Source organism: Salvelinus namaycush, chromosome 3 (assembly GCF_016432855.1).
Source record: "Salvelinus namaycush isolate Seneca chromosome 3, SaNama_1.0, whole genome shotgun sequence".
Taxonomy (NCBI): Eukaryota; Metazoa; Chordata; class Actinopteri; order Salmoniformes; family Salmonidae; genus Salvelinus; species Salvelinus namaycush.
The window spans coordinates 80,990,849-81,017,773 of record NC_052309.1 but is presented as its reverse complement, the minus strand read 5'-3'; the positions used below and the strand labels follow the sequence as shown (position 1 = coordinate 81,017,773).

The 26,925-nt window shown below is 41.9% G+C and overlaps 1 protein-coding gene across 1 annotated transcript; it reads right to left on the bottom strand.

Annotated features, from left to right (window-relative positions):
* Positions 1 to 17,947: 17,947 nt before the first annotated feature.
* Positions 17,948 to 21,212, bottom strand: LOC120044661 (perforin-1-like). Its single transcript, XM_038989335.1, has 5 exons — positions 21,108 to 21,212; positions 19,882 to 20,468; positions 19,532 to 19,670; positions 19,156 to 19,373; positions 17,948 to 18,967 (listed from the first exon to the last, which is right to left on the bottom strand). Exons 2-5 carry the CDS (start codon positions 20,412 to 20,414, stop codon positions 18,088 to 18,090), a joined length of 1,770 nt encoding a protein of 589 aa, XP_038845263.1. The 5' UTR covers positions 20,415 to 20,468; positions 21,108 to 21,212; the 3' UTR covers positions 17,948 to 18,087.
* Between the last annotated feature and the right edge of the window lie 5,713 nt (positions 21,213 to 26,925).

The window sequence follows — 26,925 nt, the reverse complement described above, 5'->3', positions numbered from 1 at the left end:
CAAAGTGGAGCTTCTTTGACTGTATGTTGCATGATATGTGCAACAAAAGTTGGTGCGATGTGACTCCTGAACGTTGAGAAGGATTAATATATTTGTGCATGGCCAGAGGGGAAAGGTCACAGGGCAGCATGTTTTGTGCTCATGCAAGTGATTATTTACAATAAGTCAGTGTTGACAGTGTTGCGTAACAGTTGTTGTGGTCTCCAGGATATGGCCCAGGAGTTGGAGTACCCAACGGTGGTAAAAGAAATGGTAAACCTTCTGAGTCTTCATCAGTCTCTATTTCTCTGTCACTTTAGAGGTAAACTGGCACCTTTCTCTTAGTCCACCAATCACTGGGTGACACTCTTTTTCCTGGTCCTTTGAACCAGACATTTAAGTACTCTGAACCATTCTATCAGGCCAAATAAACATGTTATTACAGTGAAATGCTATAGCATCTCTTATTATAAATAAGGTACAGAATCTCTGATGATAAGATCTACAGAGAAAACTTATGTTGAGTAACATGTATTGAGTAACAGTTGTTGTGGTCTTCAGGATATGGTGCAGGAGCAGGAGGTCCCAATGGTCAGGGTGCTAAACCCAATGGTAAACCTGTGCTACCCTGTCTGTGTCCTGTCTGTCTTCAATGTTTGTCATCCATGTCAAAGTTGAGGTCGAGCAGGATGCTGCATGCTGTGTGATAATGTTACAGTTTGTAACATATTTTTGCATGCCTGTTGCCAGTTCATTGAGCATATTGTAGAATTTGACCGATCCATGGATGCTGGCCTGGTCAATTGTAGAACAGTGTTGAGTAAGAGTTGTTGTGGTTCCAGGATATGGTCCAGGAGCTGGAGCACCTAACGGGGCTAAAAGCAATGGTAAACCTCTGATACCCTGCCTGTCTGTGTTGCATGCTGTATGGTACTCTATCTTTAGAAGAGTGTTGGTGATAAGCTCCTGAACACATCCAGCTGGTGTTTGCAAGATATTTGTGCACGGCTATAAGCTATGTGATGAAATACTAGGATCAAGGGCAAAATGTGTTGTGCAAGTTGTTTTGATCAATTGTCTATAAGCAGTGTTGAGTAACCGTTGTTGTGGTCTCCAGGATATAGTCCAGGAGCTGGAGTTCCCAGTGGTGGTAAAATCAATGGTAAACCTCTTTCAGAGTGTTACAGTCTCTCAATCTCTATTCATCTGACACTCTCCTATGATAAGCTACAAAACCTCTGATGATCAGATCTACACAGCTAACTTGTGTTGAGTAACAAGTGTTCAATAATAGTTGTTGTGGTCTTCAGGATATGGTCCAGGAGCTGGAGTTCCCAGTGATCAGGGAGCCAAAGGCAATGGTAAACCTCTGATACCCTGTCTGTGTGTCTCTGTCTGTCTTTGTCCATCTTGTCTGTCTGTGTCAAAGACAACATGTGTTGTGTTTATGCAAGTGGTTTTGATTTTCTATAAGCAGTGTTGAATAACAGCTTTTGTGGTCTTCAGGATATGGTCCAGGAGCTGAAGTTCCCAATGGTGGGGCTAAAAGCAATGGTAATGCCAGTTTAAATTTCTGGGTTTAAATAACTGGATGGCACTCATTATCATAACCTACAAAACTTTTGATAATAAATTCTACAGCGCTAACTTGCTTTGACCCAGTGTTAAGTAATAGTTGTTGTGGTCTCTAGGATATGGTCCAGGAGTTGGAGCCCTCAACGGTGGTAAAAGCTATGGTAAAGCTCTATCTGAGTGTTACAGTCTCTCAATCTCTCTTTCCCTGTCACTCTCGTATGATAAGCTACAGAACCTATGACTATAAGTCTTACTTGGCTTGTTGAGTAACCAGTGTTCAGTATCAGTAGTTGTGGTCTCCAGGATATGGTTCAGGAGCTGGAGTGTCTACAGGGCTTGGTGCTAAAAATGGTAGACTTCTGCTACTGGGTTGTTTCTGTTTCTCTGGCTGGTCTTCATCAGTGGGGATCTGCACATTGTTCTGCATGCTGGATGGCACTGCCACTGCAACAATGATGTCTTTGTCAGCTTTACAGTTAAGACCATATTGGAAGTAAGTCTCGCTTTAACCCGACAGACTTATTGAATGCCTATAACTGTTCTGGAAAGGATGTAACAGAGCTTTCCAATGGTCAATTGTAAACAGTGTTGAGCAAGTAGTGTAAAGTAATGACTAGTGTGGTCTCTAGGATATGGCCCAGGAGTTCAGCAACCCAGCGGTGCTGAAAGCAATGGTAAACCTCTGATACCCTGTCTGTGTCACAGTCTGTCTCTGTCTCTTTCTGTATTGAAGTGGAGCTGTATATTTAGAACTATCTTTAAAAATATATTTTTGGTGACATGACATTTGCTGATATCCTCCCAAATGCTAATCAGCTTGTCTCTGTGATATTGTTTTATGCATGGCTAAGAATCTATGTGTTGAATTACTAGGATAAAGAGCAGTGTGTTGTGGGAATGCAAATGGTTTTGAATAATCAGTGGTTGTAACTAGAGGTCGACCGACTATGATTTTTCAACGCCGATACTGATACCGATTATTGGAGGATCAAAAAAGCCGATACCGATTAATCGGACGATTTTTTTATTTATTTATTTATTTGTAATAATGACAATTACAACAATACTGAATGAACACTTTTATTTTAACTTAATATAATACATCAATAAAATCAATCTAGCCTCAAATAAATAATGAAACGTGTTCAATTTGGTTTAAATAATGCAAAACAAAGTGTTGGAGAAGAAAGTAAAAGTGCAATATGTGCCATGTAAAAAAGCTACCGTTTAAGTTCCTTGCTCAGAACATGAGAACATATGGAAAGCTGGTGGTTCCTTTTAACATGAGTCTTCAATATTCCCAGGTAAGAAGTTTTAGGTTGTAGTTATTATAGGACTATTTCTCTCTATACCATTTGTATTTCATATACCTTTGACTATTGGATGTTCTTATAGGCACTTTAGTATTGCCAGTGTAATAGTATAGCTTCCATCCCTCTCCTCGCCCCTACCTGGGCTCGAACCAGGAACACATTGACAACAGCCACCCTCGAAGCATCGTTACCCATCGCTCCACAAAAGCCGCGGCCCTTGCAGAGCAAGGGGAACAACTACTTCAAGGTCTCAGAGCGAGTTACGTCACCGATTGAAACGCTATTAGCGCGCACCCCGCTAACTAGCTAGCCATTTCACATCGGTTACACCAGCCTAATCTCGGGAGTTGATAGGCTTGAAGTCATAAACAGCGCAATGCTTGAAGCACAACGAAGAGCTGCTGGAAAATGCATGAAAGTGCTGTTTGAATGAATGCTTACGAGCCTGCTGCTGCCTACCACCGCTCAGTCAGACTGCTCTATCAAATATCAAATCATAGACTTAATTATAACATAATAACACACAGAAATACAAGCCTTAGGTCATTAATATGGTCAAATCCGGAAACTATCATTTAGAAAATAAAACGTTTATTCTTTCAGTGAAATACGGAACCGTTCCGTATTTTATCTAATGGGGGGCATCCATAAGTCTAAATATTCCTGTTACATTGCACAACCTTCAATGTTATATCATAATTACGTAAAATTCTGGCAAATTAGTTCGCAACGAGCCAGGCGGCCCAAACTGTTGCTATACCCTGACTCTGCGTGCAATTAACGCAAGAGAAGTGACACAATTTCCCTAGTTTAATATTGCCTGCTAACCCTTTCTTTTAACTAAATATGCAGGTTTAAAAAAATATACCTCTGTGTATTGATTTTAAGAAAGGCATTGATGTTTATGGTTAGGTACATTCGTGCAACGATTGTGCTTTTTTCGCAAATGAGCTTTTGTTAAATCATCCCCTGTTTGGCGAAGTTGGTCTTCACACAGTTCGCAACGAGCTAGGCGGCCCAAACTGCTGCATATAGCCTGACTCTGTTGCACAGAACGCAAGAGAAGTGACACATTTGTCCCTAGTTAAAATAAATTCATGTTAGCAGGCAATATTAACTAAATATGCAGGTTTAAAAATATATACTTGTGTATTGATTTTAAGAAAGGTGTTGATGTTTATGGTTAGGTACACATTGGTGCAACGACAGTGCTTTTTTTGCGAATGCGCTTGTTAAATAACCGTTTGGTGAAGTAGGCTATGATTCAATGATAAATTAACAGGCACCGCATCGATTGTATGCAACGCAGGACAAGCTAGATGAACTAGTAATATCATCAACCATGTGTAGTTAACTAGTGATTATGTTAAGATTGATTGTTTTTATAAGATACGTTTAATGCTAGCTAGCACCTTACCTTGGCTCCTTGCTGCACTCGCATAACAGGTAGTCAGCCTGCCACACAGTCTCCTCGTGGAGTGCAATGTAATCGGCCATGATCGGTGTCCAAAAATGCCGATTACCGATTGTTATGAAAACTTGAAATCGGCCCTAATTAATCGGCCATTCCGAGTAATCGGTCGACCTCTAGTTGTAACACTTGTTGTGGTCTCTAGGATATGGTCCAGGTGCTGGAGTTCTCAATGGTGCTAAAAGCAATGGTAAACCTCTTTCTCAGTCTCTGTAATGTCACTGTGTCTGGGCACCATCCAGTGAGGGTTGGACACAGGGAGAGGTACTGTTTAACTTCTTAGTGATCCTTTCGCGCGCCAATCCCGTTAACGGGATTGATTTGACAACACCCAGTGAAATAGCAGCTCGCCAAATTCAAAAACAGAAATACTCATAATAATAATTCATAAATCAGACAAGTGTTATACACCGGTTTAAAGATGAACTTCTTGTTAATCCAGCCACAGTGTCAGATTTCAAAAAGGCTTTACGGCGAAAGCAAACCATGCTATTATTTGAGGACAGCACCCCATCAAACATACACATGAAAATCATAATTCAACCCGCCAGGCACAACACAAAAGTCAGAAATAACATATAATTCATGCCTTACCTTTGAAGATCTTCTTCTGTTGGCACTCCAATATGTCCATTAAACATCACAAATGGTCCTTTTGTTCGATTAATTATTTCGTTATATCCCCAAAATGTCCATTTACTTGGCCCGTTTGATTCTGAAAATACACTGGTTCCAACTCGGGCAACATGACTACAAATTATCTAATAAGTTACCTGTAAACTTGATCCAGACATTTCAAACAACTTTCCTAATACAACTTTAGGTATTTTTTAACGTAAATAATCGCTAAAATTTAAGATGGGATAAACTGCGTTCAATAGCGGATAAAAACAAAGTGGAGCGAGCTTTCAGGTCATGCGCCTCTAACAAACAGTACACTTCACTTGACCCTCGTTCTGAACTGCCCTACTTCTTCATTTCTCAAAGGAAAAACATCAACCAATTTCTAAAGACTGTTGACATCCAGTGGAAGCGATAGGAACTGCAAGCAAGTGCCTTAGAAATCTAGATCCCCATAGAAAATCCATTGAAAAGAGTGACCTCAAAATAAACTTTCCCTGGATGGTTTGTCCGCGGAGTTTCGCCTGCCAAATAAGTTCTGTTATACTCACAGACATCATTCAAACAGTTTTAGAAACTTCAGAGTGTTTTCTATCCAAATATACTAATACTATGCATATCCTAGCTTCTGGGCCTGAGTAGCAGGCAATTTACTTTGGGTACACTTTTCATCCGGACGTGAAAATAGTGCCCCCTAGTCTTTTAAAGTGGGTCCCCTGTTAGGACAATGACACAGTAGGAGGAGACAGGGCGATATGTTTCTTATTTTAAACCACTCTCTGGGTGGTGGTGTTTTTCATGGTCCTTCAAGCCGGACACATAATATATAATAATATATGCCATTTAGCAGACACTGTTAACCAAAGCGACTTCCAGTCACGCATGCATACATTTTATAAATGGGTGGCCCCAGCGGGAATCGAACCCACAACCCTTAGTGTTGCAAGTGCTATAACAGAGGGACGCTGTTTCTATTATTATAAGCTACAGAGCTAACTTGTTTAGTGGTCTCCAAGATATGGTCCAGGAGCTGGAGTTCCCAGTGATCAGGGAGCCAAAGGCAATGGTAAACCTCTGTGTCTGTCCCTTTTTTCAATTTTTTTTGTGGCTGTAATATTGTGAATGTAGCACTGTCGAGTAACATTTGTTGTGGTCTCTAGGATATGGTCCAGGAGTGGGAGAGCCCAATGGACAGGGTGCTAAAGCAACCAAAACTGGTAACCCCATACAATCTGTGTGTTATATCCACCTGCATGTGCCATTAACTGTCGTTTGTAGCGATCACTTTGTGTCAATGGCTAAAGTGCCTTAGGAAAGTATTCAGACCCCTTGACTTTTTACACATTTTGTTACATTACAGCCTTATTCTAAAATGGATTAAATACATAAAAAATCCTCATCAATCTACACACAATACCCAATAATGACAAACCGGGAACAGGTTTTTATACACAGATCTGGGGAAGGGTACCAAAAAATGTCTGCAGCATTGAAGGTCCCCAAGAACACAGTGGCCTCCATCATTCTTAAATGGAAGAAGTTTGGAACAACCTTGACTCTTCCTAGAGCTGCCCGCTCTACCAAACTGAGCAATCAAGGGAGAAGGGCCTTGGTCAGGGAGGTGACCTGGAACCTGATGCTCACTCTGGCAGAGCTCCAGAGTTCCTCTGTGGAGATGGGAGAACCTTCCAGAAGGACAACCATCTCTGCAGCACTCAACCAATCAGGCCTTTATAGTAGAGTGACCAGACCGAAGCCACGTCTCAGTAAAAGGCACGACAGCCCACTTGAGTTTGCCAATAGGCACCTAAAGGACTCTCAGACCATGAGAAACAAGATTATCTGGTCTGATGAAACCAAGATTGAACTCTTTGGCCTGAATGCCAATCTTCATGTCTGGCTGGAGGAAACCTGGTACCATCCCTACGGTGACGCATGGTGGTGGCAGCATCATGCTGTAGGGATGTTTTTCAGCAGCAGTGACTGGGAGACTAGTTAGGATCGAGGCAAAGATGAACGGAGCAAAGTCAGAGAGATCCTTGATGAAAACCTGCTCCAGAGTGCTCAGGACCTCAGACTGGGGCAAATGTTCACCTTCCAACAGGATAAAGGCCCTAAGCACACAGCCAAGATAACATAGGAGTGGCTTCGGGACAACTCTCTGAATGTCCTTGAGCGGCCCAGCCAGAGCCTGGACGTGAACACGATCGAACATCTCTGGAGAGACCTGAAAATAGTTGTGCAGCGATGCTCCCCATTCAACCTGACAGAGCTGGAAAAGATCTGCAGGGAAGAATGGGAGAAACTCCCCAAATACAGGTGTGCGAAGCTTGTAGCATCATACCCAAGAAGACGCAATGCTGTAATCGCTACCAAAGGTGCTTTAACAAAGTACTGAGTAAAGGGTCTGAATACTTATGTAAATGTGATATTTACATTTTTATTTTTTATAAATTAGCAAAAATGTCTAAAAACCTGTTTTTGCTTTGTCATTGCGCGGTATTGTGTGTAGATTGAGGAGGGGGAATAACGATTTAATCAATTTTAGAATAAGTCTGTAACGTAACAAAATGTGGAAAAAGTCAAGGGGTCTAAATACTTTTCGAAGGCACTGTATATGATAATACCCTCTATGAATGATGCACCGGTCTTGTTGGCTCTATATTTGTGTTCTAGAAGCACACTGGAAGCTTTTGATGAATTGCTTTAGGGATGGTTGACTTGAAATTTGACCTGAGTTGCAGGTTTGTCTTATTTTCACTATGGCTTGGATTTGTGTAAACATATCTTTCTGATTGGTCACAGTTATGTGGTAAGCATGGATGTTGTGTGTCACAGGCTACGGCCTAATCACAGTGATATGTAATGTGCATGGATGTTGTGTGTCACAGGCTACAGCCTAATCACAGTGATATGTAATGTGCATGGATGTTGTGTGTCACAGGCTACAGCCTAATCACAGTGATATGTAATGTGCATGGATGTTGTGTGTCACAGGCTACAGCCTAATCACAGTGATATGTAATGTGCATGGATGTTGTGTGTCACAGGCTACAGCCTAATCACAGTGATATGTAATGTGCATGGATGTTGTGTGTCACAGGCTACAGCCTAATCACAGTGATATGTAATGTGCATGGATGTTGTGTGTCACAGGCTACAGCCTAATCACAGTGATATGTAATGTGCATGGATGTTGTGTGTCACAGGCTACAGCCTAATCACAGTGATATGTAATGTGCATGGATGTTGTGTGTCACAGGCTACAGCCTAATCACAGTGATATGTAATGTGCATGGATGTTGTGTGTCACAGGCTACAGCCTAATCACAGTGATATGTAATGTGCATGGATGTTGTGCTCCGCAGGCTTGGAGCCAATAGCAGTATTATGTGATGAGTGCTCGCTGTATGTTTTCCTCCACAGGTAACAGGGTCAATCACAATGCGATGAGTTTAGGGATCGTGTCGCTCAGTCTCAAGTCAATCACAGGGTTTTGTGCTGAGCTTTGTTGACTTATTCCACAGGCTACGGTGCTGGAGCAGGCAGCTATCCTGGGGCAGGAAACAACGGCTATGGAGCAGGTAATGGAACTGACACTGACAGACAGAAACCTAACCAACATCTTCTCTCCTTTCAATGGATGGCTCACTATTCTGTGGCATAAAGAAAATCATTGGAAACTAAATCAGGCACAGGTTCCACGTTACCTCTTCACAGTACATTCTAATGCATGTTAGGTGATGTAATTGAAATTAATTTAAAAGTAGATGATCGCTTGAGTAATGAATGCACCAATGCTACAGGTCTTGGACAAGGAGGATACCCCCAGAATGGAGCAGACAAAGCTTTTCGCTTTGTCTTTCTATTTCTGTCTCTCTTTATATATCTTTGTCTTTCTATTTCTGTCTCTCTTTATATATCTTTGTCTTTCTATTTCTGTCTCCCTTTATATATCTTTGTCTTTCTATTTCTGTCTCTTTATATATCTTTGTTTTTCTATTTCTGTCTCTCTTTATATATCTTTGTTTTTCTATTTCTGTCTCTCTTTATATATCTTTGTTTTTCTATTTCTGTCTCTCTTTATATATCTTTGTTTTTCTATTTCTGTCTCTCTTTATATATCTTTGTCTTTCTATTTCTGTCTCTCTTTATATATCTTTGTCTTTCTATTTCTGTCTCTCTTTATATATCTTTGTCTTTCTATTTCTGTCTCTCTTTATATATCTTTGTCTTTCTATTTCTGTCTCTCTTTATATATCTTTGTCTTTCTATTTCTGTCTCTTTATATATCTTTGTTTTTCTATTTCTGTCTCTCTTTATATATCTTTGTTTTTCTATTTCTGTCTCTCTTTATATATCTTTGTCTTTCTATTTCTGTCTCTTTATATATCTTTGTTTTTCTATTTCTGTCTCTCTTTAAATATCTTTGTCTTTCTATTTTTTCTATCTTAATCCATTTTTCCCTCTTTCTCGCTCTTGCTCTCTATCTCAGGTGCCAGTCTGGGACAGGGAGGATACCCTCAAGGTGGAGCAGGTGGATACCCCCAGGGTGGAGCAGGAGGATACCCTCAGGGAGGAGCTGGTGGATACCCACAGGGTGGAGCAGGAGGATACCCTCAGGGAGGAGCTGGTGGATATCCCCAGGGTGGAGCAGGAGGATACCCTCAGGGAGGAGCTGGTGGATACCCCCAGGGTGGAGCAGGAGGATACCCCCAGGTTGGAGCAGGAGGATACCCCCAGGGTGGAGCAGGAGGATACCCCCAGGGTGGAGCAAGAGGATACCCCCAGGGTGGAGCAGGAAAACCAGGCAAAGCTGGCGGTGGTGAGCCTTTTACTTTGTCGTCATGTTTTTTTCTCTCTCTCTCTCTATTTCTATTCTATTTTTTCTCTTTCACTCTAATTTGCCCTCTTCCTCACTCTTGCTCTCTCTCTCTCTCTCTCTCAGGTGCTAATCTGGGACAGGAAGGATATCCCCAGGGTGGAGCAGGAGGATACCCCCAGGGTGGAGCAGGCAAATCAGAGGGTAAGGCCTATTAATTATCACACTTTTGCACTCTGTGTTCTAATTATTCTATCTTTCTCTGTTTCTCTTGCTCTCTTATTATCTCTCCCACCTTTCATTTTCTCTCTCATTTCCATTTGCCATCTTCTTCACTCGATTTTTGATCTCAGGTGCCAATCTCCTCTTTTCTCTTTATGAAATATCCCACAGTACTCTCTCTATGAATGATGTGCTGTGCTCTAATGTTTTTTGGTTGTCATCACAGGTTATGGTGATCAAATGGGAGGAGCATACCCCGGGGCTGGAGCTGGCAACGGCTATGGGAATGGTGAGTCAGCATGCTTCCCCTTGTCAAATGCTGTCAAATTCCTTTATTAAGGTCAAATGCCTTAAAATATAACTATAATTAGAGGACACTGTAGACTGAAGTATAGAGCTGAGGCATTGACGATGAAATACGAGATTCAATAGATATGTTGGGAATGACTGAGGATTACAGTAGCTCTGTGAAACATAGCTGTCTCTCTGGAGACGGAAGACAACTGCACCAAAGTTGTCACTGAGGAGTGATCTTAAATGAGAGAAGACAGATCCTCAGTGTCTGTACCACCAGGAAGTGACCTCGACTCCTTTTGTTCTCATGCAGGTGGAGGCCCAGCTAGGGGGGCCAATGCAGTGCCTGCAGGTATTTGGCGTCGGCATGTGTCTCTGTCTATCTCTGTCTGTCTGTCTGTTTTTCTGTCTGTCTGTTTTTCTGTCTGTCTGTTTTTCTGTCTGTCTGTTTTTCTGTCTGTCTGTTTTTCTGTCTGTCTGTTTTTCTGTCTGTCTGTCTGTCTGTCTGTCTGTCTGTCTGTCTGTCTGTCTGTGCATGGCATGCACCTGTCCTTCTCTATCTGTCTATCTGTCTGTCTGTACATGGCATGCACCTGTCCTTATCTGTTAACCTTTCTATCCCCTGTACAGGAAGTACTGTTGTGGAAAACTTATAAAAAGCTAGAGGAGCTGGAAAAAAGCTAGAGGAGCTGGAAAAAAGCTAGAGGAGCTGGAAAAAAGCTAGAGGAGCTGGAAAAAAGCTAGAGGAGCTGGAAAAAAGCTAGAGGAGCTGGAAAGCTACATGCAGTGTTGTTTGGGGACTTTGTTTGAGACTAAATGTCTGCTTTCTTGTCAAGGTTTTTAACATGCCCCCTCTTCTCCACAGGCTATGGCAATGGCTACGGTGCTAGTACTGGAGGCAATGGTTATGGAGCCGGTAGGTCTCATCATCTATAGCCAACCAACTAACATCTGTGGGTGGCTGACCAACTAACTGACCCGCTCACATACAGACATAATTATAATTGATTGATGATTATAATTATGTTTCAGGGATTGGGTACCCAACAGTGTTAGCGGATGGTGCTGCTGGGCTGGGAGGCAAGGCAGGGAAGGGAGCAGGAGGTAACCATTCATAAACCAGTAACAACTCATTCTTTTTTTATTTCACCTTTATTTAACCAGGTAGGCCAGTTGAGAACAAGTTCTCATTTACAACTGTGACCTGGCCAAGATAAAGCAATGCAGTGCGACACAAACAACACAGAGTTACACATTGGATAAACAAACGTAGAGTTAATAAAACAATAGAAAAGTCTATATACAGTGTGTGCAAATGTAGTAAGATTAGGGAGGTCACGCAATAAATAGGCCATAGTGGCGAAAATAATTACAGTTTAGCAAGTAAACACTGGAGTGATAGATGTGCAGAAGATGAATGTGCACGTAGAGATACTGGGGTGCAAAGGAGCAAAATAAAAAATAACAATATGGGGATGAGGTAGTTGGGTGGGCTATTTACAGATGGGCTATGTACAGGTGCAATGATCGGTAAGCTGCTCTGACAGCTGATGCTTAAAGTTAGTGAGGGAGATATAAGTCTCCAGCTTCAGTGATTTTTGCAATTTGTTCTAGTCATTGGCAGCAGAGAACTGGAAGGAAAGGCGGCCAAAGAGGAGTTGGCTTTGGGGGTGACCAGTAAAATATACCTGCTGGAGCGCGTGCTACGGGTGGGTGCTGCTATGGTGACCAGTGAGCTGAGATAAGGCGTTCTTTACCTAGCAAAGACTTAGATGACCTGGAGCCACTGGGTTTGGCAACGAATATGAAGCGAGGGCCAGGCAACGAGAGCGTACAGGTCGCAGTGGTGGGTAGTATATGGGGCTTTGGTGACAAAACGGATGGCACTGTGATAGACTACATCCAATTTGCTGAGTAGAGTGTTGGGAGGCTATTTTGTAAGTAAATGACATCGCCGAAGTCAAGGATTGGTAGTATAGTCAGTTTTACGAGGGTATGTTTGGCAGCATGAGTGGAGGAATGCCATTGCGAAATAGGAAGCCGATTCTAGATTTAATTTTGGATTGGAGATGCTTAATGTGAGTCTGGAAGGAGAGTTTACAGTCTAACCAGACACCTAGGGGTTTGTAGTTGTCCACATATTCTAAGTCAGAACCGTCCAGAGTAGTGATGCTAGAAGGGCGAGCGGGTGCGGGCAGTGATCGGTTGAAGAGCATGTATTTAGTTTTGCTTGCATTTAAGAGCAGTTGGAGGCCACGGAAGGAGTGTTGTATGGCATTGAAGCTCGTCTGGAGGTTTGTTAGCATGGTGTCCAAAGAAGGGCCAGAAGTATACAGAATGGTGAGGTGGATCAGAGAATCACCAGCAGCATAAATAATAACTCAATAATAACTCAATCTGGTAACTGTTCTATTCTGTGGGAACTTGACTCGCTCTCAGTAAGATGAGGAAGGTCAGTAACACTTTCTATGAGGCATATATACAAATAAGGCATTATAGTGCATTATAAAACTTCCATAAACTGTCATAACAACTCATAAGTAGTTATAACCTCCTAATTTAGGATCTTACTTAGGCCTACTCAAAACAAATAACAATCGTTCAAAGTCTGCATTGAGAGAGGTAAGAGGGAAGTATTTTGTCAGGTCATAATCATATAACATGTCATGTGTCAAGTAAGAGTGTGGACGCTAGGTGTAATGTAACAGTGTGGACGCTAGGTGTAATGTAACAGTGTGGACGCTAGGTGTAATGTAAAATTGTGGACGCTAGGTGTACTGTAACAGTTTGGACGCTAGGTGTAATGTAACAGTGTGGATGCTAGGTGTAGCAATTGTCTCCCATTTGGAAATAACTCTGGACCATGCCAATGTTCTGCCAACCATGTCTTGTCAATATCTCCTAGTTGTCTTATGTGGGTTTTTCTTCATCACTTTAGGGAACCTCTATCTAACCACAGAGTTAACCGCCCAGGGGTTCATCGTTTGTTTTATTCCTCTGCTATTCTAGGTCTTGGCGCAGGAGGATATCCACAGGGACAGGAGAAATATGGTGAGGAAGTCACCCTGTAATGGAAGAAGAGGGGTCAAGAAGTGGATGTTTTCCCTAAAATGTCCTGTCTTGAAAAGATAGAGGGCATCAACAAGCAGGATGTACACATGGAAGGAGAATAACTTTCACCCTAATTGATGTCACTAATAACATCACACTCCAAAACATGCATGCTAACGAAAGTAATGAAATGCTCCCTGGACATGTCACAGTGTAATACCTAATCACTCACCCTAAACACTCCGAATTACCATCAGGAATGACCATCTAAAACATACCTGATCAATTAATCCATAATCATGTAATTATCCATGAACGTGCACCATATGGACCCCTTTAACCAGACAGTTATGTTTGAAAAACATCTGTTTCAGGAATGCCAGCTTTTCAAAATATGCATGTTCAGCACATCATTCATGACATCATCTGGATGATTATGTCTACATATATCTTCATTCTAGAGGACACATAGTGAAACAAATTGAAGTTTCTCAATTTTATTATTACCTTCACACAATCATACACACATTCTGTGTTTCACTTCTCTTCTGACATACTCTCTATGCTCACTCTGATCAGCACTGTGTAATCTGTGTAATCCATCTCTGTTTAACTCACATGCCTCCTCCTTCATGCAGTAACCTGTGTGTGTCTGTAGGGGGTGCTGGCTCTGGTCCTGGTGGTGCTCTGCCTTATGGGGGCCAGCCTGTGGTCCCTGCTGGGCTGTGGCCTGATGGTGGGAAGTTGGGCGGGTACGGCCCAGAGCCCTACGGGGTTGCTCAGCCTATGGGGCTGGGGCATGATACTGGCCTGGGTAAATACACTCTAAAGAAAGGGGAGGGTGAACAAAGGAAGAACAAGAGAAAATAGAGGCAGAAAAAGGACTGAAAAAACTGAGTGGTCAGGAAAAATAAAGAGGTAGAGAAAGGCTGAAAAGTAAAGAGATGGAGAGAAGAGAGGGATTAGACAAAGAAAAAAGCAAGTCAGTGATGAACACTGAAGCAGCAACAGAGGGACTCCAAGGTCCCTGTCAAAAACTCAAGGGTCACTGTCACAGGAAAGACAGTAATCATTGTCATTTTAAACATTTGCATACTGTTGATGCCATAATTGAGTCACATGTTTTCCATGCATTGATGTGGTCTGTGGGATGGGAGGAGAGATGATGAGACTCTATAAGCGACCCTTGTGGTGTTCCACAGGGGGTGGAGTCAGTCAGCTTCCTTACAATGGAGTCCCAGTCAATACTGCTGGACTGGATGGTAAGAGCATTGTGACCCAAGGAATTTTTTGTTTTACAATTCCTTGCTGTGACTTGTGACCCTGCTTATACAGTGTGGATGTGTGAGGAAGAAAAAAAACTGTTTGTGTGTGTGGTTGTGAATGTTTATGTGAGGTCTTGTTATAACAGTATTAGACACAATTAAATACACTTGTTGTAATAAACTCTCCCAGCAGGTGATGGAAGCTTCCCTTATGGTGCTCAGCAACTGGGCCTTGGTGGTGGTGATGGAGGCAAATCCGCTGGCAAATATGGTGAGACTGGTAGTGTGTGTGTGTTTGTGTGTGTGTGTATGTGAGAGAGAGAGAGAGAGAGAGAGAGAAAGAGAGTATAAGAAAGAGAGACAGAGATTGTGTGTGTACAATGTGCTTGTTTGTGTGGTAATTTCTCTCTAAACCTGTCTTGCTTCTGTTGTCTCTGACTATCTCTCTAAAGGCAACGGTGGATTGCCACAGGGTGCACAACAGGGTGCACAGCCTTATGGACCTGCGACTGGTGGTGGGAAACCACCTTGCAAAAATGGTACATGTCTTTGTGTACATGTCAGTTTGTCCTATATGTGTTGTCTGTCGCTATACGTATGTGTTTGTGTGTCCGCACGTTCGTCTGCTCATGTGCTATACAGTAATCCCTCGTTTATCGCGGGGGTTACGTTCCGAAAATGACCCGCGATAAGTGAAATCCGCGAAATAGAAAACTTTTTTTTTTTTTACAATTAGCAACTATTACATGTATACAAATACAGTGACTCACGTGTAGGCCGTTTCGTCGACATTATGGGTTTAGGAGATGTTCGAAATTACAAGATAATTTGGCCAACTTAATGTAAATTTGCCAAGCTGTTTTATGTACGTACACATAACTGCACGAGACGACAAAATGATAGCACAATTCGTAGCATGTTTTGATACAAGAAGCGGGAGTGAGTTTTTAGCGAATCAGAATGCAGAGCACAATGCACCAAAAAAAAAAAAAAAATGCATTATGAAAATCCGCGAAATAGCGAATCCGCGATAAGTGAACCGCGAAGTGGCGAGGGATCACTGTATATGATTTTGTGTGTTTTCTGTAGTATGTCTGAATGTGTTTGTCGTTGTTCCTCCTATTTACATGTGGGTACTTGTCTCTTGTCGTTTCAGGAAATGGAGGGGGCTATGGAGCACAGCCAGCAGGTGATTAAACTCACACTCACAACCACAACCCCTACACTGCTTGCCTCAGGAAATTATGTGTATGGTAACTGCTTAAGGTGTGAATGCATGTGGGTGAGGAAGAGCAGACATTTTTCAGTGTTAGTCAGTTGTGCGTATTCTGTGCGTGTCTTGTAAATGTCCCTTGTGTCTGTGTGTCCTGTTTGTGGTAACTATTGTTACGACTCTCATTTTGGCACTGCTTAGGCTATGGTCAAGGACAGCTGGGTGCAGGTCAGAGTGCCCCCTACAGTAACGGTAAGTTATAAAGTCACATTCCCTGACTGAATGTCCTGCTCTCTTCTGTCAGAATAACCATATTAGTTCCTATCAGTGGAGGCTGGTGAGGGGAGAACGGCTCATAGTAATGGCTGGAATGGAGTGGATGGAATGGAATGAAATGTGTTGCATTCCATTTCATTGACTCCATTCCAGCCATTACTGTAAACCATCCTCCCCTCACCAGCCTTCACTGGTTCCTACATCTAACCAGGGATGGCCATTAACACCGTTGCATTTTTGTTTGTTTTGTTGTTTGGTTGTTTTGTTGTCTGCTGAACTAACAAAACCTAAACCTCTGACTGTGTGTCTCCTTCAGGAGCAGGAGGGAAGGAAAGCAAATATGGTGGTGGTGGACTGAATGGATTCTTTGGAAATGGAGGGTACAAAGGTGGGTGGGATGAGTGTTTGTTACTAATTTATGGTTGTCTCTGTGACTGAGCACATGAAGTCACCTTACTAGTAATTTAGATCAGAGCTTCTTGGCCTACCTTGTTTTATTGTTCTCTTTAACCAGCTGCATCACTCAACATAATTTCTTATCTCTCTCATTCTCTGTCCAGGTTAAGTCAATCAGCTGAGGCCTTCTTGAAGTGAATATTTGTTCCGTTCCATCATGTGTTTATTGTGATGTTTGTTGTTTGGTTTGTTGTTACATTTAGTAATTCCATTTTTGTTCTTATTTGTGTGTTTTTTTGTTCATGGTCCTTGTCTTTTGTATTGTTGTGTGTCTGTCCCCTCTCTTCCTCTACTGTTTTTGGAGATTGTGTTGCCAGTATGTTTGTGTTCATATCCATTTCACACTAAAGGTCAGAAAGCAACCGTATAATGTCTGTCAGTCTCCGCATTCTTTTAATCTTTTAACCTTGGCAACAGTATGGTAAATGTACTGTACATGTGATGTGGGGGTTGAGTTTTAAGACTGAAGCTCTATGAGTTTAAATCAACACCAAATAAAATAAAATTCAAAGACCTGTTCTCAAAACCTGAAACCTGAATTCTTCTGAGATCATTATAAAGGGGGATATTCTCTGGGACATTGTGATGGATATTAAGTACAGAAGATGTCATGTGTATGAAAAACTATTCCTTAGTACCTCAGTATGCTAGTGGTGTTTGTTCATGACATAGTACTTCTTATGTTACTGTATTGCGATTACTGACAATGTATCCCCAAAGACCTTTATCATGTTCCACAATGGAAATAGTTTTGTCGTTATCTCAACACGCAGTTCGTTTCATTCGTCTTTTGCATGGCGTCCCCTAAACTTCATCCGTGCACAGGAAACCATAGCCCTTCCTCTCTCAAGTAATGCAACTGTGCCTTCAAACAACTGGTATCTCACATACAGTAAACGAAACCAAATGCAACAAAACATAACGTAACAATACAACACCTGACATAAAAAGAAACGACAGCTATTCACGTGCTCATCTTGAATCAACATGTACATATTGCCTGATTGTTATCTTCAGAGAACTTTGCATTTGAGACATAAAAGAGATCTCCCTGTGTGTGCTATAAGCATTTTATTATGCATAAAGTAACCCAATCATTCAACAATTTTAAATTGAATGCAAGCTACCTTGTAAATGAACACAAACAAGTACAAAACAAGCAACTAATACTCAAATTGTTTTATTTAAATGTAACCTTTATTTAACTAGGCAAGTCAGTTAAGAACAAATTCTAATTTACACCGACGGCCTACCCCAGCCAAACCCAGGCAATGCTTGGCCAATTGTGCGCCGCCCTATGGGACTCCCAATAATGGCCAGATGTGATACAGCCTGGATTTGAACCAGGGACTGTAGTGACGCTTCTTGCCCAGAGATGCAGTGCCTAAGACCGCTGTGCCACTCGGGAGTTCAAAGATACAGTATAGAAAACAAAACACATTGTACCAAAACATTTATTTTATTATTTTAGGTTTAAGAAATCTACCTGAAAAAGATCTGGGTTTTGACATGGATCACCATGCATACCTCTAAAATCGACCACACTCTCTGTTCCCTGTACTGAGGCTCTTGTTGCCATGGAGATTGGGTCCGTCCATCAACACTCCCATACTCACCAGCATGTCCTTTGGAATGAGACGGGAGTGGCGAGACACATAAACCTTCTCCAGGTGGGGATTCATAGGGGAGGGCACATAGTCCATACAGGCGGAGCCACCTAGACTGGGGGCACACACCGCCTCCCACTTGTAGAACAGTTGGCCATGCTGGAGGTTGCAGAGATCCTCTTTCACCCCGGCTGTCAGCTCCTTCTCACATTCTCCTAACAGGTCGTCGTTCCACTTGTCGTCCTCGTCCCACACCTCAAATCTCAGCTTCTTACTGGTTGACAGATCCACGGTTCCCAGGTCATAGCTCATTGCCCAGCTGGGGTTGTTGTTGTTGTAGATAACTGTAGTGCGTCCGATTGTCTGGCCTGCGAAAGCCACCTTCACGTAGCCGTCAGTGGCAGTGGTGTGGTCTCCCCACAGGTTGGCCCCTCTCTGAACAGTGATGACCACCCGCGCCAGGCCTTTGCGGGTGGGGCAGCAGTCGGCGCTCACCCCGGGGTTGTTGTGGCAGCTGCAGACGCAGGAGTCTCTGTGGTCACTTTTGATGCCAGTTTGACAGGGTTCAGAACAGTTCTTCCACAAGGCCTTCTCCAGGATGTAGTCGCTGATGGCCTTGCGCAGGTGCTTCCGAGTTGGGTTGGTGGTGGGCAGCAACTCATGGAGAGATTCCAGCGAATAGGAGACGATGTCCGGATAGTGTGGTAGGGAGTCCAGCCATTCCTTGTAGGAGGCGGGATCTTTATCAGCAGAGAAGAGGAGCTCTGGTTCTGTGGTGTGGCCACCTTTCACCTCTGTGAACCTGTAGGGTGTCAGAGGGGGAAAAGGTTTTTGTGAGGGGCAATACACATTTTAGCAAGGGAGAGTATGTAATGATTAGGGAAGTGTGAAGAGAGAGAGAGAGATAAAGAAATGAAGAATAAAGAGAAATAAAGAAATTGTGTGAGGGAGAATCTATATGGGAAAGAGCAGCAGACTATAATTCCCCACCTATCATTGAAGACACTGGAGAAGCTGGCCTTGCTCTCTGTCTTAGACTTATCCTCCTGACAGTGCTTGAACTCAGTCTTCAAGCTGTTGCTGTCACCCACACTGGCAGACGCCTCCACATCCAGACACATCTTCACCTCCTCTGCACTGAGACCCTGCAGGCTGGCCTGGCACTGCATGATACTGGTCACAGACTGCACCGTTCCACCCAGGCTCACCTACACACAGGATGAGAGGTAGAAAGTAATGAATGTTCCCAGAGAGATGCCAGTAAACTGCACATCTAGGGGCAAACATTCCTAATTTTGATATTTAGTTTGTGTGCCTATTGCCTTGATGATTAACAACATTGATGTCGACCATCTCTCTCCCTCACCTTGGTAATGTAATGCGTGCCAAAGTTATCAATAAGCTTGTAATAACGTTGTTTGTTTTCTTGTTGATATATTTTGGGGAGATTCTTCACTGCTGTCTTGAATTCTCGGTGTAACTTGGGCTGGCCAGATACTCGATAGCTATTTGTGGAGAGAGAAAAGAGAGAGGGGGGTTAATATTGTATGGATACAGACAAACACTCATAAAATGAAATGATCACAGAAATATACCAGACATAAACATGCAAAAATATACTTTTATTTACAATCCCCAAAGGAAACTGTGAGATGAGGTTTCACAGAGACACATGGGTAAAATGAGCTCATGCTGTGTGGGCCACCTGATGTTTACCTGTAATACCCGCAGGACACACTGTGGCTTGTGAAACTGAACTTGTCACTCTTGGTTTTCTCCATGGAGTACTCAGCCAATTTGGAGTTGGTTCCAGCGAGCATAATCTTCCCACTTTTTGATCCCTTCTCTAACTCTAGATTGACCTGCCAGTTATTCTCCACAGAAGAGCCACTGGAGCTGACGAGAGACTCACTGGAGCGATGAAGTTTACTGGACACTTTCATACTACACTGGTGGTTTGGTCTCCAATCCACCACTGCCAAAGGAAGCCTCTGTTTTTTCCCTTCCAGATAGGGATTCTTACAGAGGGTGCATGTCTTGTCTTTGCGTTTCCACACGTTCATGTCAATGACAAAGGCTCCTTTGCGTTTCATTTTGGTGATGTCAAAGCCTTCCCCTGCTAGGTTGGTTCCAGGGGCAAATTCTGCCTCTTTGCACTCATTGGCTGAGCCGATGGTGCATGATTGGCAACTGGGACGAGGAAGGGACAACATAAGCCCTGCCCAGAGGCACACTATCAATAAGGACATCCTGGATGAGGTGAGAAGATGTTTGGGACGGCAGCTACAAGTCACTGTTTCATGCTGAAAAAAATAAAAGTTATTTGTGAATTAGAGGGTAATTATTGTAATGAAGTAAACAATTATTGATAACCAAGATATAACATACATAACTTATTGCAAATCAGCATTCAAACGTAACCTATAGGCTAGATTATAAGCTAACAATGTTTACCATATTTTACACAAAAGTATGAAAACTTGGTGCTGGTGTACATGGAACTTCTACATAAATATTCCCAATTTACATAATAGTTATTCTTGAATTCTACTTCCATGTCATCATATTCCCTGAATTGAATCCTCAATGGAAATTAATCATGACCCTCAACTATGAAATACATAATATGGTATAAGCATAACACTTGCATAAACTCAATCTTGTTCTATTTCATCCCACTTGTTATTTATCCATTTCAAAGGCCACTCTCTTATTGACTGTACAGTTTTTTTGGTGCATATTTTGTTCAATTTCTCTTTCTTTTGTTATCTAATGTGGTAGTAAATGTGTTACCGCAGCCTACTATCAAAGTCAAATCCAATTATTAGAATATGTGTACTCAAAAATAATATTTATGTCCATATTCACATAACTATTTGTGTATGTTTCCTTTCTATAAAAATGGTGCAAAGCAAAACTAAATATACAGCATTAAAACTCACCTTTGACCGGTCTGTCCACCATGTGATGGATGTGTACCGTATTAAATAATGTACCGTATTAAAGTTCCTTTAAGTTCCTTGGAAAAGGTGTGTTCGTACTCAAACGGGACTAGCAAATGGAAGGTTGGGGGGATGTTGGTCTTAGTATAGACGATGCAAAAGAGTGTCTGCCGCAGAACAGAACATTCTGTGGTTTCAGAGAGCGAGAATTGAGCGGAAGAGGGGTTGGGGTGGTGGTCTGGTGTGCTGCTCAGTGGAAAAATATACGACAGTGGTCTTTCAGTTAAATGTCTTCATCTGACAGACCATTTACTTTGTCATTTCTCTGAAGTGGTGGTGTGGGTTGATAAAATGAAACTGTTGAGAAGATATGATAGCCTACTAGGTCTAGGAAACCCTGGGTAATGTGATATAAGAAGGAATTTAACTTCTCAATTATAGAACTGCTAATTCAATATAACAAGCTACATGTATGTTCTGAAATGACCCAAATATTATCAGTTTGTTACTGTAAAAGAGGCAGAGCAATATGAGCTGGTTGTAATGGTTGTCGTCTGGAGGAGAAGAAGAGGACCAAGGTGCAGCGTGGTAATTGTTCATCTTAATTTAATAAAGGTGAACACTCAAATACAAAAACAACAAATGTGACAACCGAAACAGTTCTATCTGATGCAGACACACAAAGACTGAAAACAACCACCCACAAAACCCAACACAAAACAGGCTACCTAAATATGGTTCCCAATCAGAGACAATGACTAACACCTGCCTCTGATTGAGAACCATATTAGGCCAAACACAGAAATAGAAAAACATAGATAAACAAACATAGACTGCCCACCCCAACTCACGCCCTGACCATACTAAATAAAGACAAAAACAAAGGAAATAAAGGTCAGAACGTGACACTGGCCATAGATAACTGAAGGAAGAAGGGTTTTTATTTTGTCAATAAAGTTTTTAAAATGTTCAATATGACATTACACCATTACACTAATAACAACAAACACATAACACACAACAAGACAGAAAACATGACAGCAATCAATCAATCAATCAAATATATTTATAAAGCCCTTCTTACATCAGTCACAAAGTGCTGTACAGAAACCCAGCCTAAAACCCCAAACAGCAAGCAATGCAGGTGTAGAAGCACGGTGGCTAGAAAAAACTCCCTAGAAAGGCCGGAACCTAGAAAGAAACCTAGAGAGGAACCAGGCTATGAGGGGTGGCCAGTCCCTTCTGGCTGTGCCGGGTGGAGATTATAACAGAACATGGCCAAGATGTTCAAATGTTCATAGATGACCAGCAGGGTCAAATAATAATAATCACAGTGGTTGTAGAGAGTGCAACAGGTCAGCACCGCAGGAGTAAATGTCAGTTCACTTTTCATAGCCAATCATTCAGAGTATCTCTACCACTCCTGCTGTCTAGAGAGTTGAAAACAGCAGGTCTGGGACAAAGTAGCAAGTCCAGGGAACAGGTCAGGGTTCCATAGCCGCAGGCAGAACAGTTGAAACTGGAGCAGCAGCACGACCAGGTGGACTGGGGACAGCAAGGAGTCATCGGGCCAGGTAGTCCTGAGGCATGGGCCTAGGCTCAGGTCTGAAAAAGAAAGAAAGAAAGCACCCTTGAAGTATACAGTACCAGTCAAAAGTTTGGACACACCAACTCCTTGAAGGGTTTGTCTTTATTTTTACTATGTTCTACATTGTAGAATAATAGTGAAGACATCAAAACTGTGAAATAACATTTATGGAATCATGTAGTAACCAAACAAATGTTAATCAAAATATATTTTATATTTGAGATTCTTCAAAGTAGCCAGCCACCCTTTGCCTTGATGACAGCTTTGCACACTCTTGGTATTCTCTCAACCAGCTTCATGAGGTAGTCACCTGGAATGCATTTCAGTTATTTAACAGGTGTGCCTTGTTAAAAGTTAATTTGTGGAATTTCTTTCCTTCTTAAGGCGTTTGAGCCAATCAGTTATGTTGTGACAAGGTAGGGGTGGTATACAGAAGATAGCCTTATTTGGTAAAAGACCAAATCCATAGTATGGCAAGAACAGCTCTAATAAGCAAAGAGAAACGACAGTCCATCATTACTTTAAGACATGAAGGTCAGTCAATCCGGAAAACATCAAGAATTTTGAATGTTTCTTGAAGGGCAGTCGCAAAACCATCGAGCTCTATGATGAAACTGGCTCTTATGAGGACCAACACAGGAAAGGAAGACCCAGAGTTACCTCTGCTATAGAGGATAAGTTAATTAGAGTTACCAGCCTCAGAATTGCAGCCCAAATAATTCACATGAGACTGCTTGAATCAGGCCTTCATGGTTGAATTGCTGCAAAGAAACCACTGCTAAAGGACACCAATAATAAGAAGAGACTTGCTTGGACCAAGAAACACAGGTAATGGACATTAGACCAGTGGAAATCTGTCCTTTAGTCTGAGTCCAAATTTGAGATTTTTGGTTCCAACTGCTGTGTCTTTGTGAGACGCAGAGTAGGTGAATGTATGGTTCCCACCGTGAAGCATGGAGGAGGAGGTGTAATGGTGGGGGTTCTTTGCTGGTGACACTGTCAGTGATTTATTTTGAATTCAAGGCACACTTAACCAGTATGGCTACCACAGCATTCTGCAGTGATACGCCATCCCATCTGGTTTGCGCTTAGTGGGACTATCATTTGTTTTTCAACAGGACAATGACCCAACACACCTCCAGGCTGTGTAAGGGCTATTTGACCAAGAAGGAGAGTGATGGAGTGCTGCATCAGATGACCTGGCCTCCACAATCACCCAACCTGAACCCACTTGAGATGGTTTGGGATGAGTTGGACTGCAGAGTGAAGGAAAAACAGCCAACAAGTGCTCAGCATATGTGGGAACTCCTTCAAGACTGTTGGAAAAGCATTCCAGGTGAAGTTGGTTGAGAGAATGCCAAAAGTGTGCAAAGCTGTCATCAAGGCAAAGGGTGGCTACTTTGAAGAATCTAAAATCTAAAATAATTTTGATTTGTTTTACACTTTTTTGGTTACTATATGATTCCATGTGTATTATTTCATAGTTTTGGTGTCTTCACTATTATTCTACAATGTAGGGCGAGCGGTTTCTGATGTCAACGTTGTGAACTGAGTGCCCCATAGTGGCGCTGGGGTTATGGTATGGTCAGGCATAAGCTACAGACGACGAACACAATTGCATTTTATCAATGGAAGTTTGAATGCACAGAGATACTGTGACAAGATCCTGAGGCACATTGTCGTGCCATTCATTCGCCGCCATCGTCTCATGTTTCAGCATGATAATGCACGGCCCCATGTCGCAAGGATGTGCACACAATTCCTGGAAGGTGAAAATGTCCTTGTTCTTCAATGGCCTGTATACTCACCAGACATGTCACCAATTGAGCATGTTTGGAATGTTCTAGATCGACGTGAATGACAGCGTGTTCCAGCTCCCGGCAATATTCAGCAACTTCGCACAGCCATTGAAGAGGAGTGGGACAACATTCCACAGGTCATAATCAACAGCCTGATGAACTTTATGCAAAGGAGATGTGTTGCCCTGCATGAGGCAAATGGTGGTCACACCAGATACTGACTTGTTTTCTGATCCACGCCCCTACCTTTTTTAAAAAGATACCTGTGACCAACAGATGCATAGCTGTATTCCTATGTGAAATCCATAGATTAGGGTCTAATCAATTTATTTCAATTAACTGATTTCGTTATATGAACGGTAACTCAGTAAAATCTTTGAAATTGTTGCATGTTGCATTTATATTTTTGTTCAGTTGAATTCAAAAAGTGTTCCCATATCAGACAAAATTTGAAGGAATAATGTTAACCAGCCCACTCTCAGTTGAGCCTACCATGTAGGCTGCTCATTTCCAAATATAGTAGGAAGTTAAACCATGTTTGAGGGAGATTCCACTGCCTTAGCTCCAAGCTTAATTTTGATGTGTCAATCAGAACTATCAAAATAGATACAATGGCATCAAGTCTCTCATATAAAGAGACTGACATTTATGGCATGTTACACCCATAGGGTCACCTCGTAGGACAACTATTGAAATGTTGAGACTGGCCGACTGGGAGACTCATAATGTTATTCAAGTTTAGATATGAAATGATACTCATCTAGAGAGAGGGAGTGAAAGAGCGGGAGGGAGAAAAAGAAAGAGAGAGAGTGCAAAAACATCCTCCGTGTACAACGTAAAACACCAAATAATGCATGCAGAGTAGATTTAGGCCAATACCCACTAATTATCAAAATCCAGAAAGAGATGTTAAATTCTACAACCATCTAAAAGGAAGCGATTCCCAAACCTTCTATAACAAAGCCATCACCTACAGAGAAATGAACCTGGAAAACTGTCCCTTAAGCAAGCTGGTTCTGGGTCTCTGTTCACAAACACAAAGAGACCCCACAGAGCCCCAGGACAGCAACACAATTAGACCCAACCAAATCATGAGAAAACAAAAAGATAATTACTTGACACATTGGAAAGAATTAACAAAAAAACAGAGTAAACTAGAATGCTATGTGGCTCTAAACAGAGAGTACACAGTGGCAGGATAACTGACCACTGTGACGGACCCAAATTTAAGGAAAGCTTTGACTATGTACAGACTCAGTGAGCATAGCCTTCCTATTGAGAAAGGTTGCCGTAGGCAGACCTGGCTCTCAAGAAAAGACAGGCTATGTGCACACTTCCCACAAAATGAGATGGAAACTAAGCTGCACTTCCTAACCTCCTCCCAAATGTATGACCATATTAGAGACACATATTTCCCTCAGATTACACAGACCCACAAAATGTTTAAAACAAATCCAATTTTGATAAACTCCCATATCTATTGGGTGAAATACCACAGTGTGTCACAGCAGCAAGATGTGTGACCTGTTGCCACAAGAAAGGGGCATCCAGTGAAGAACAAACACTATTGTAAATACAACCCACATTTATTTATTTTCCCTTTTGTACTTTAGCTATTTGCACATCGTTACATTTGAAATGTCTTTACCCTTTTGGATCTTGTGAGTGTAATATTTACTGTTCACTTTTTATTGTTTATTTCACTTTTGTTTATCCATTTCACTTACTTTGGCAATGTAAACATATGTTTCCCATGCCAATAAATACCCTTGAATTGAATTGAGAGAGAGAGAGAAAGAGAGTGTGGAAACAATATTTTAGATTCATATTTAGAGAAACATTCATATGGTCCTAGTAACTAAGTTATTACTTTTTGATAAACAATTGTTTTTTTATTGAATCACAATCTATACAGTCAATTAGAATTATTAAGCATACCTCCAACAATATAGGGACAACATATTTTCTCTATGCTTTGCCCTCTCTCACAACTACAGAATCATATCAGATAGAATCGCACCCATATAATAATATATTACATGAACACACCCATGAACACAATTCTGCGCTCCAGTTGGTTTAGTAATGGCGTGTTCATGTTATAGGCTTTCCTATTGGCTAATGAGGGGTGAACATAGTGCGCAAGCTGCGAGGGCTGGTTGATTGACATGGCTCCCGCCACCCTGGCTGTTACTACAGTCAACCTTTCACCTTCTTATCCAATATGCATTTTTGTGTATTTTCAAATAAACTTTGCTGTTGTAGGCCTACATTTGTTAACTACGTGAAAGTAATTAGAAAAATACATAGGAGAAGATGTAAGATGAATGTACAAGTAACTGTTTCTTCTTCATGTTTCCTAAATTCTAGAGAGGATAGCCTAATTATTGGTGCAACCATTATTAAACATTATTCCAAAATAATACCAGCC

Excerpts from the sequence above, each read along its gene's own strand:
- LOC120044661 (XM_038989335.1), bottom strand. The coding sequence starts at position 20,414 with ATGTCCTTATTGATAGTGTGCCTCTGGGCAGGGCTTATGTTGTCCCTT. Across the intron at positions 19,374-19,531 it reads GCACGCATTACATTACCAAG|GTGAGCCTGGGTGGAACGGT; the intron begins GTGAGGGAGAGA and ends TCCTGTGTGTAG. Across the intron at positions 18,968-19,155 it reads TCCAGTGTCTTCAATGATAG|GTTCACAGAGGTGAAAGGTG; the intron begins GTGGGGAATTAT and ends GACACCCTACAG.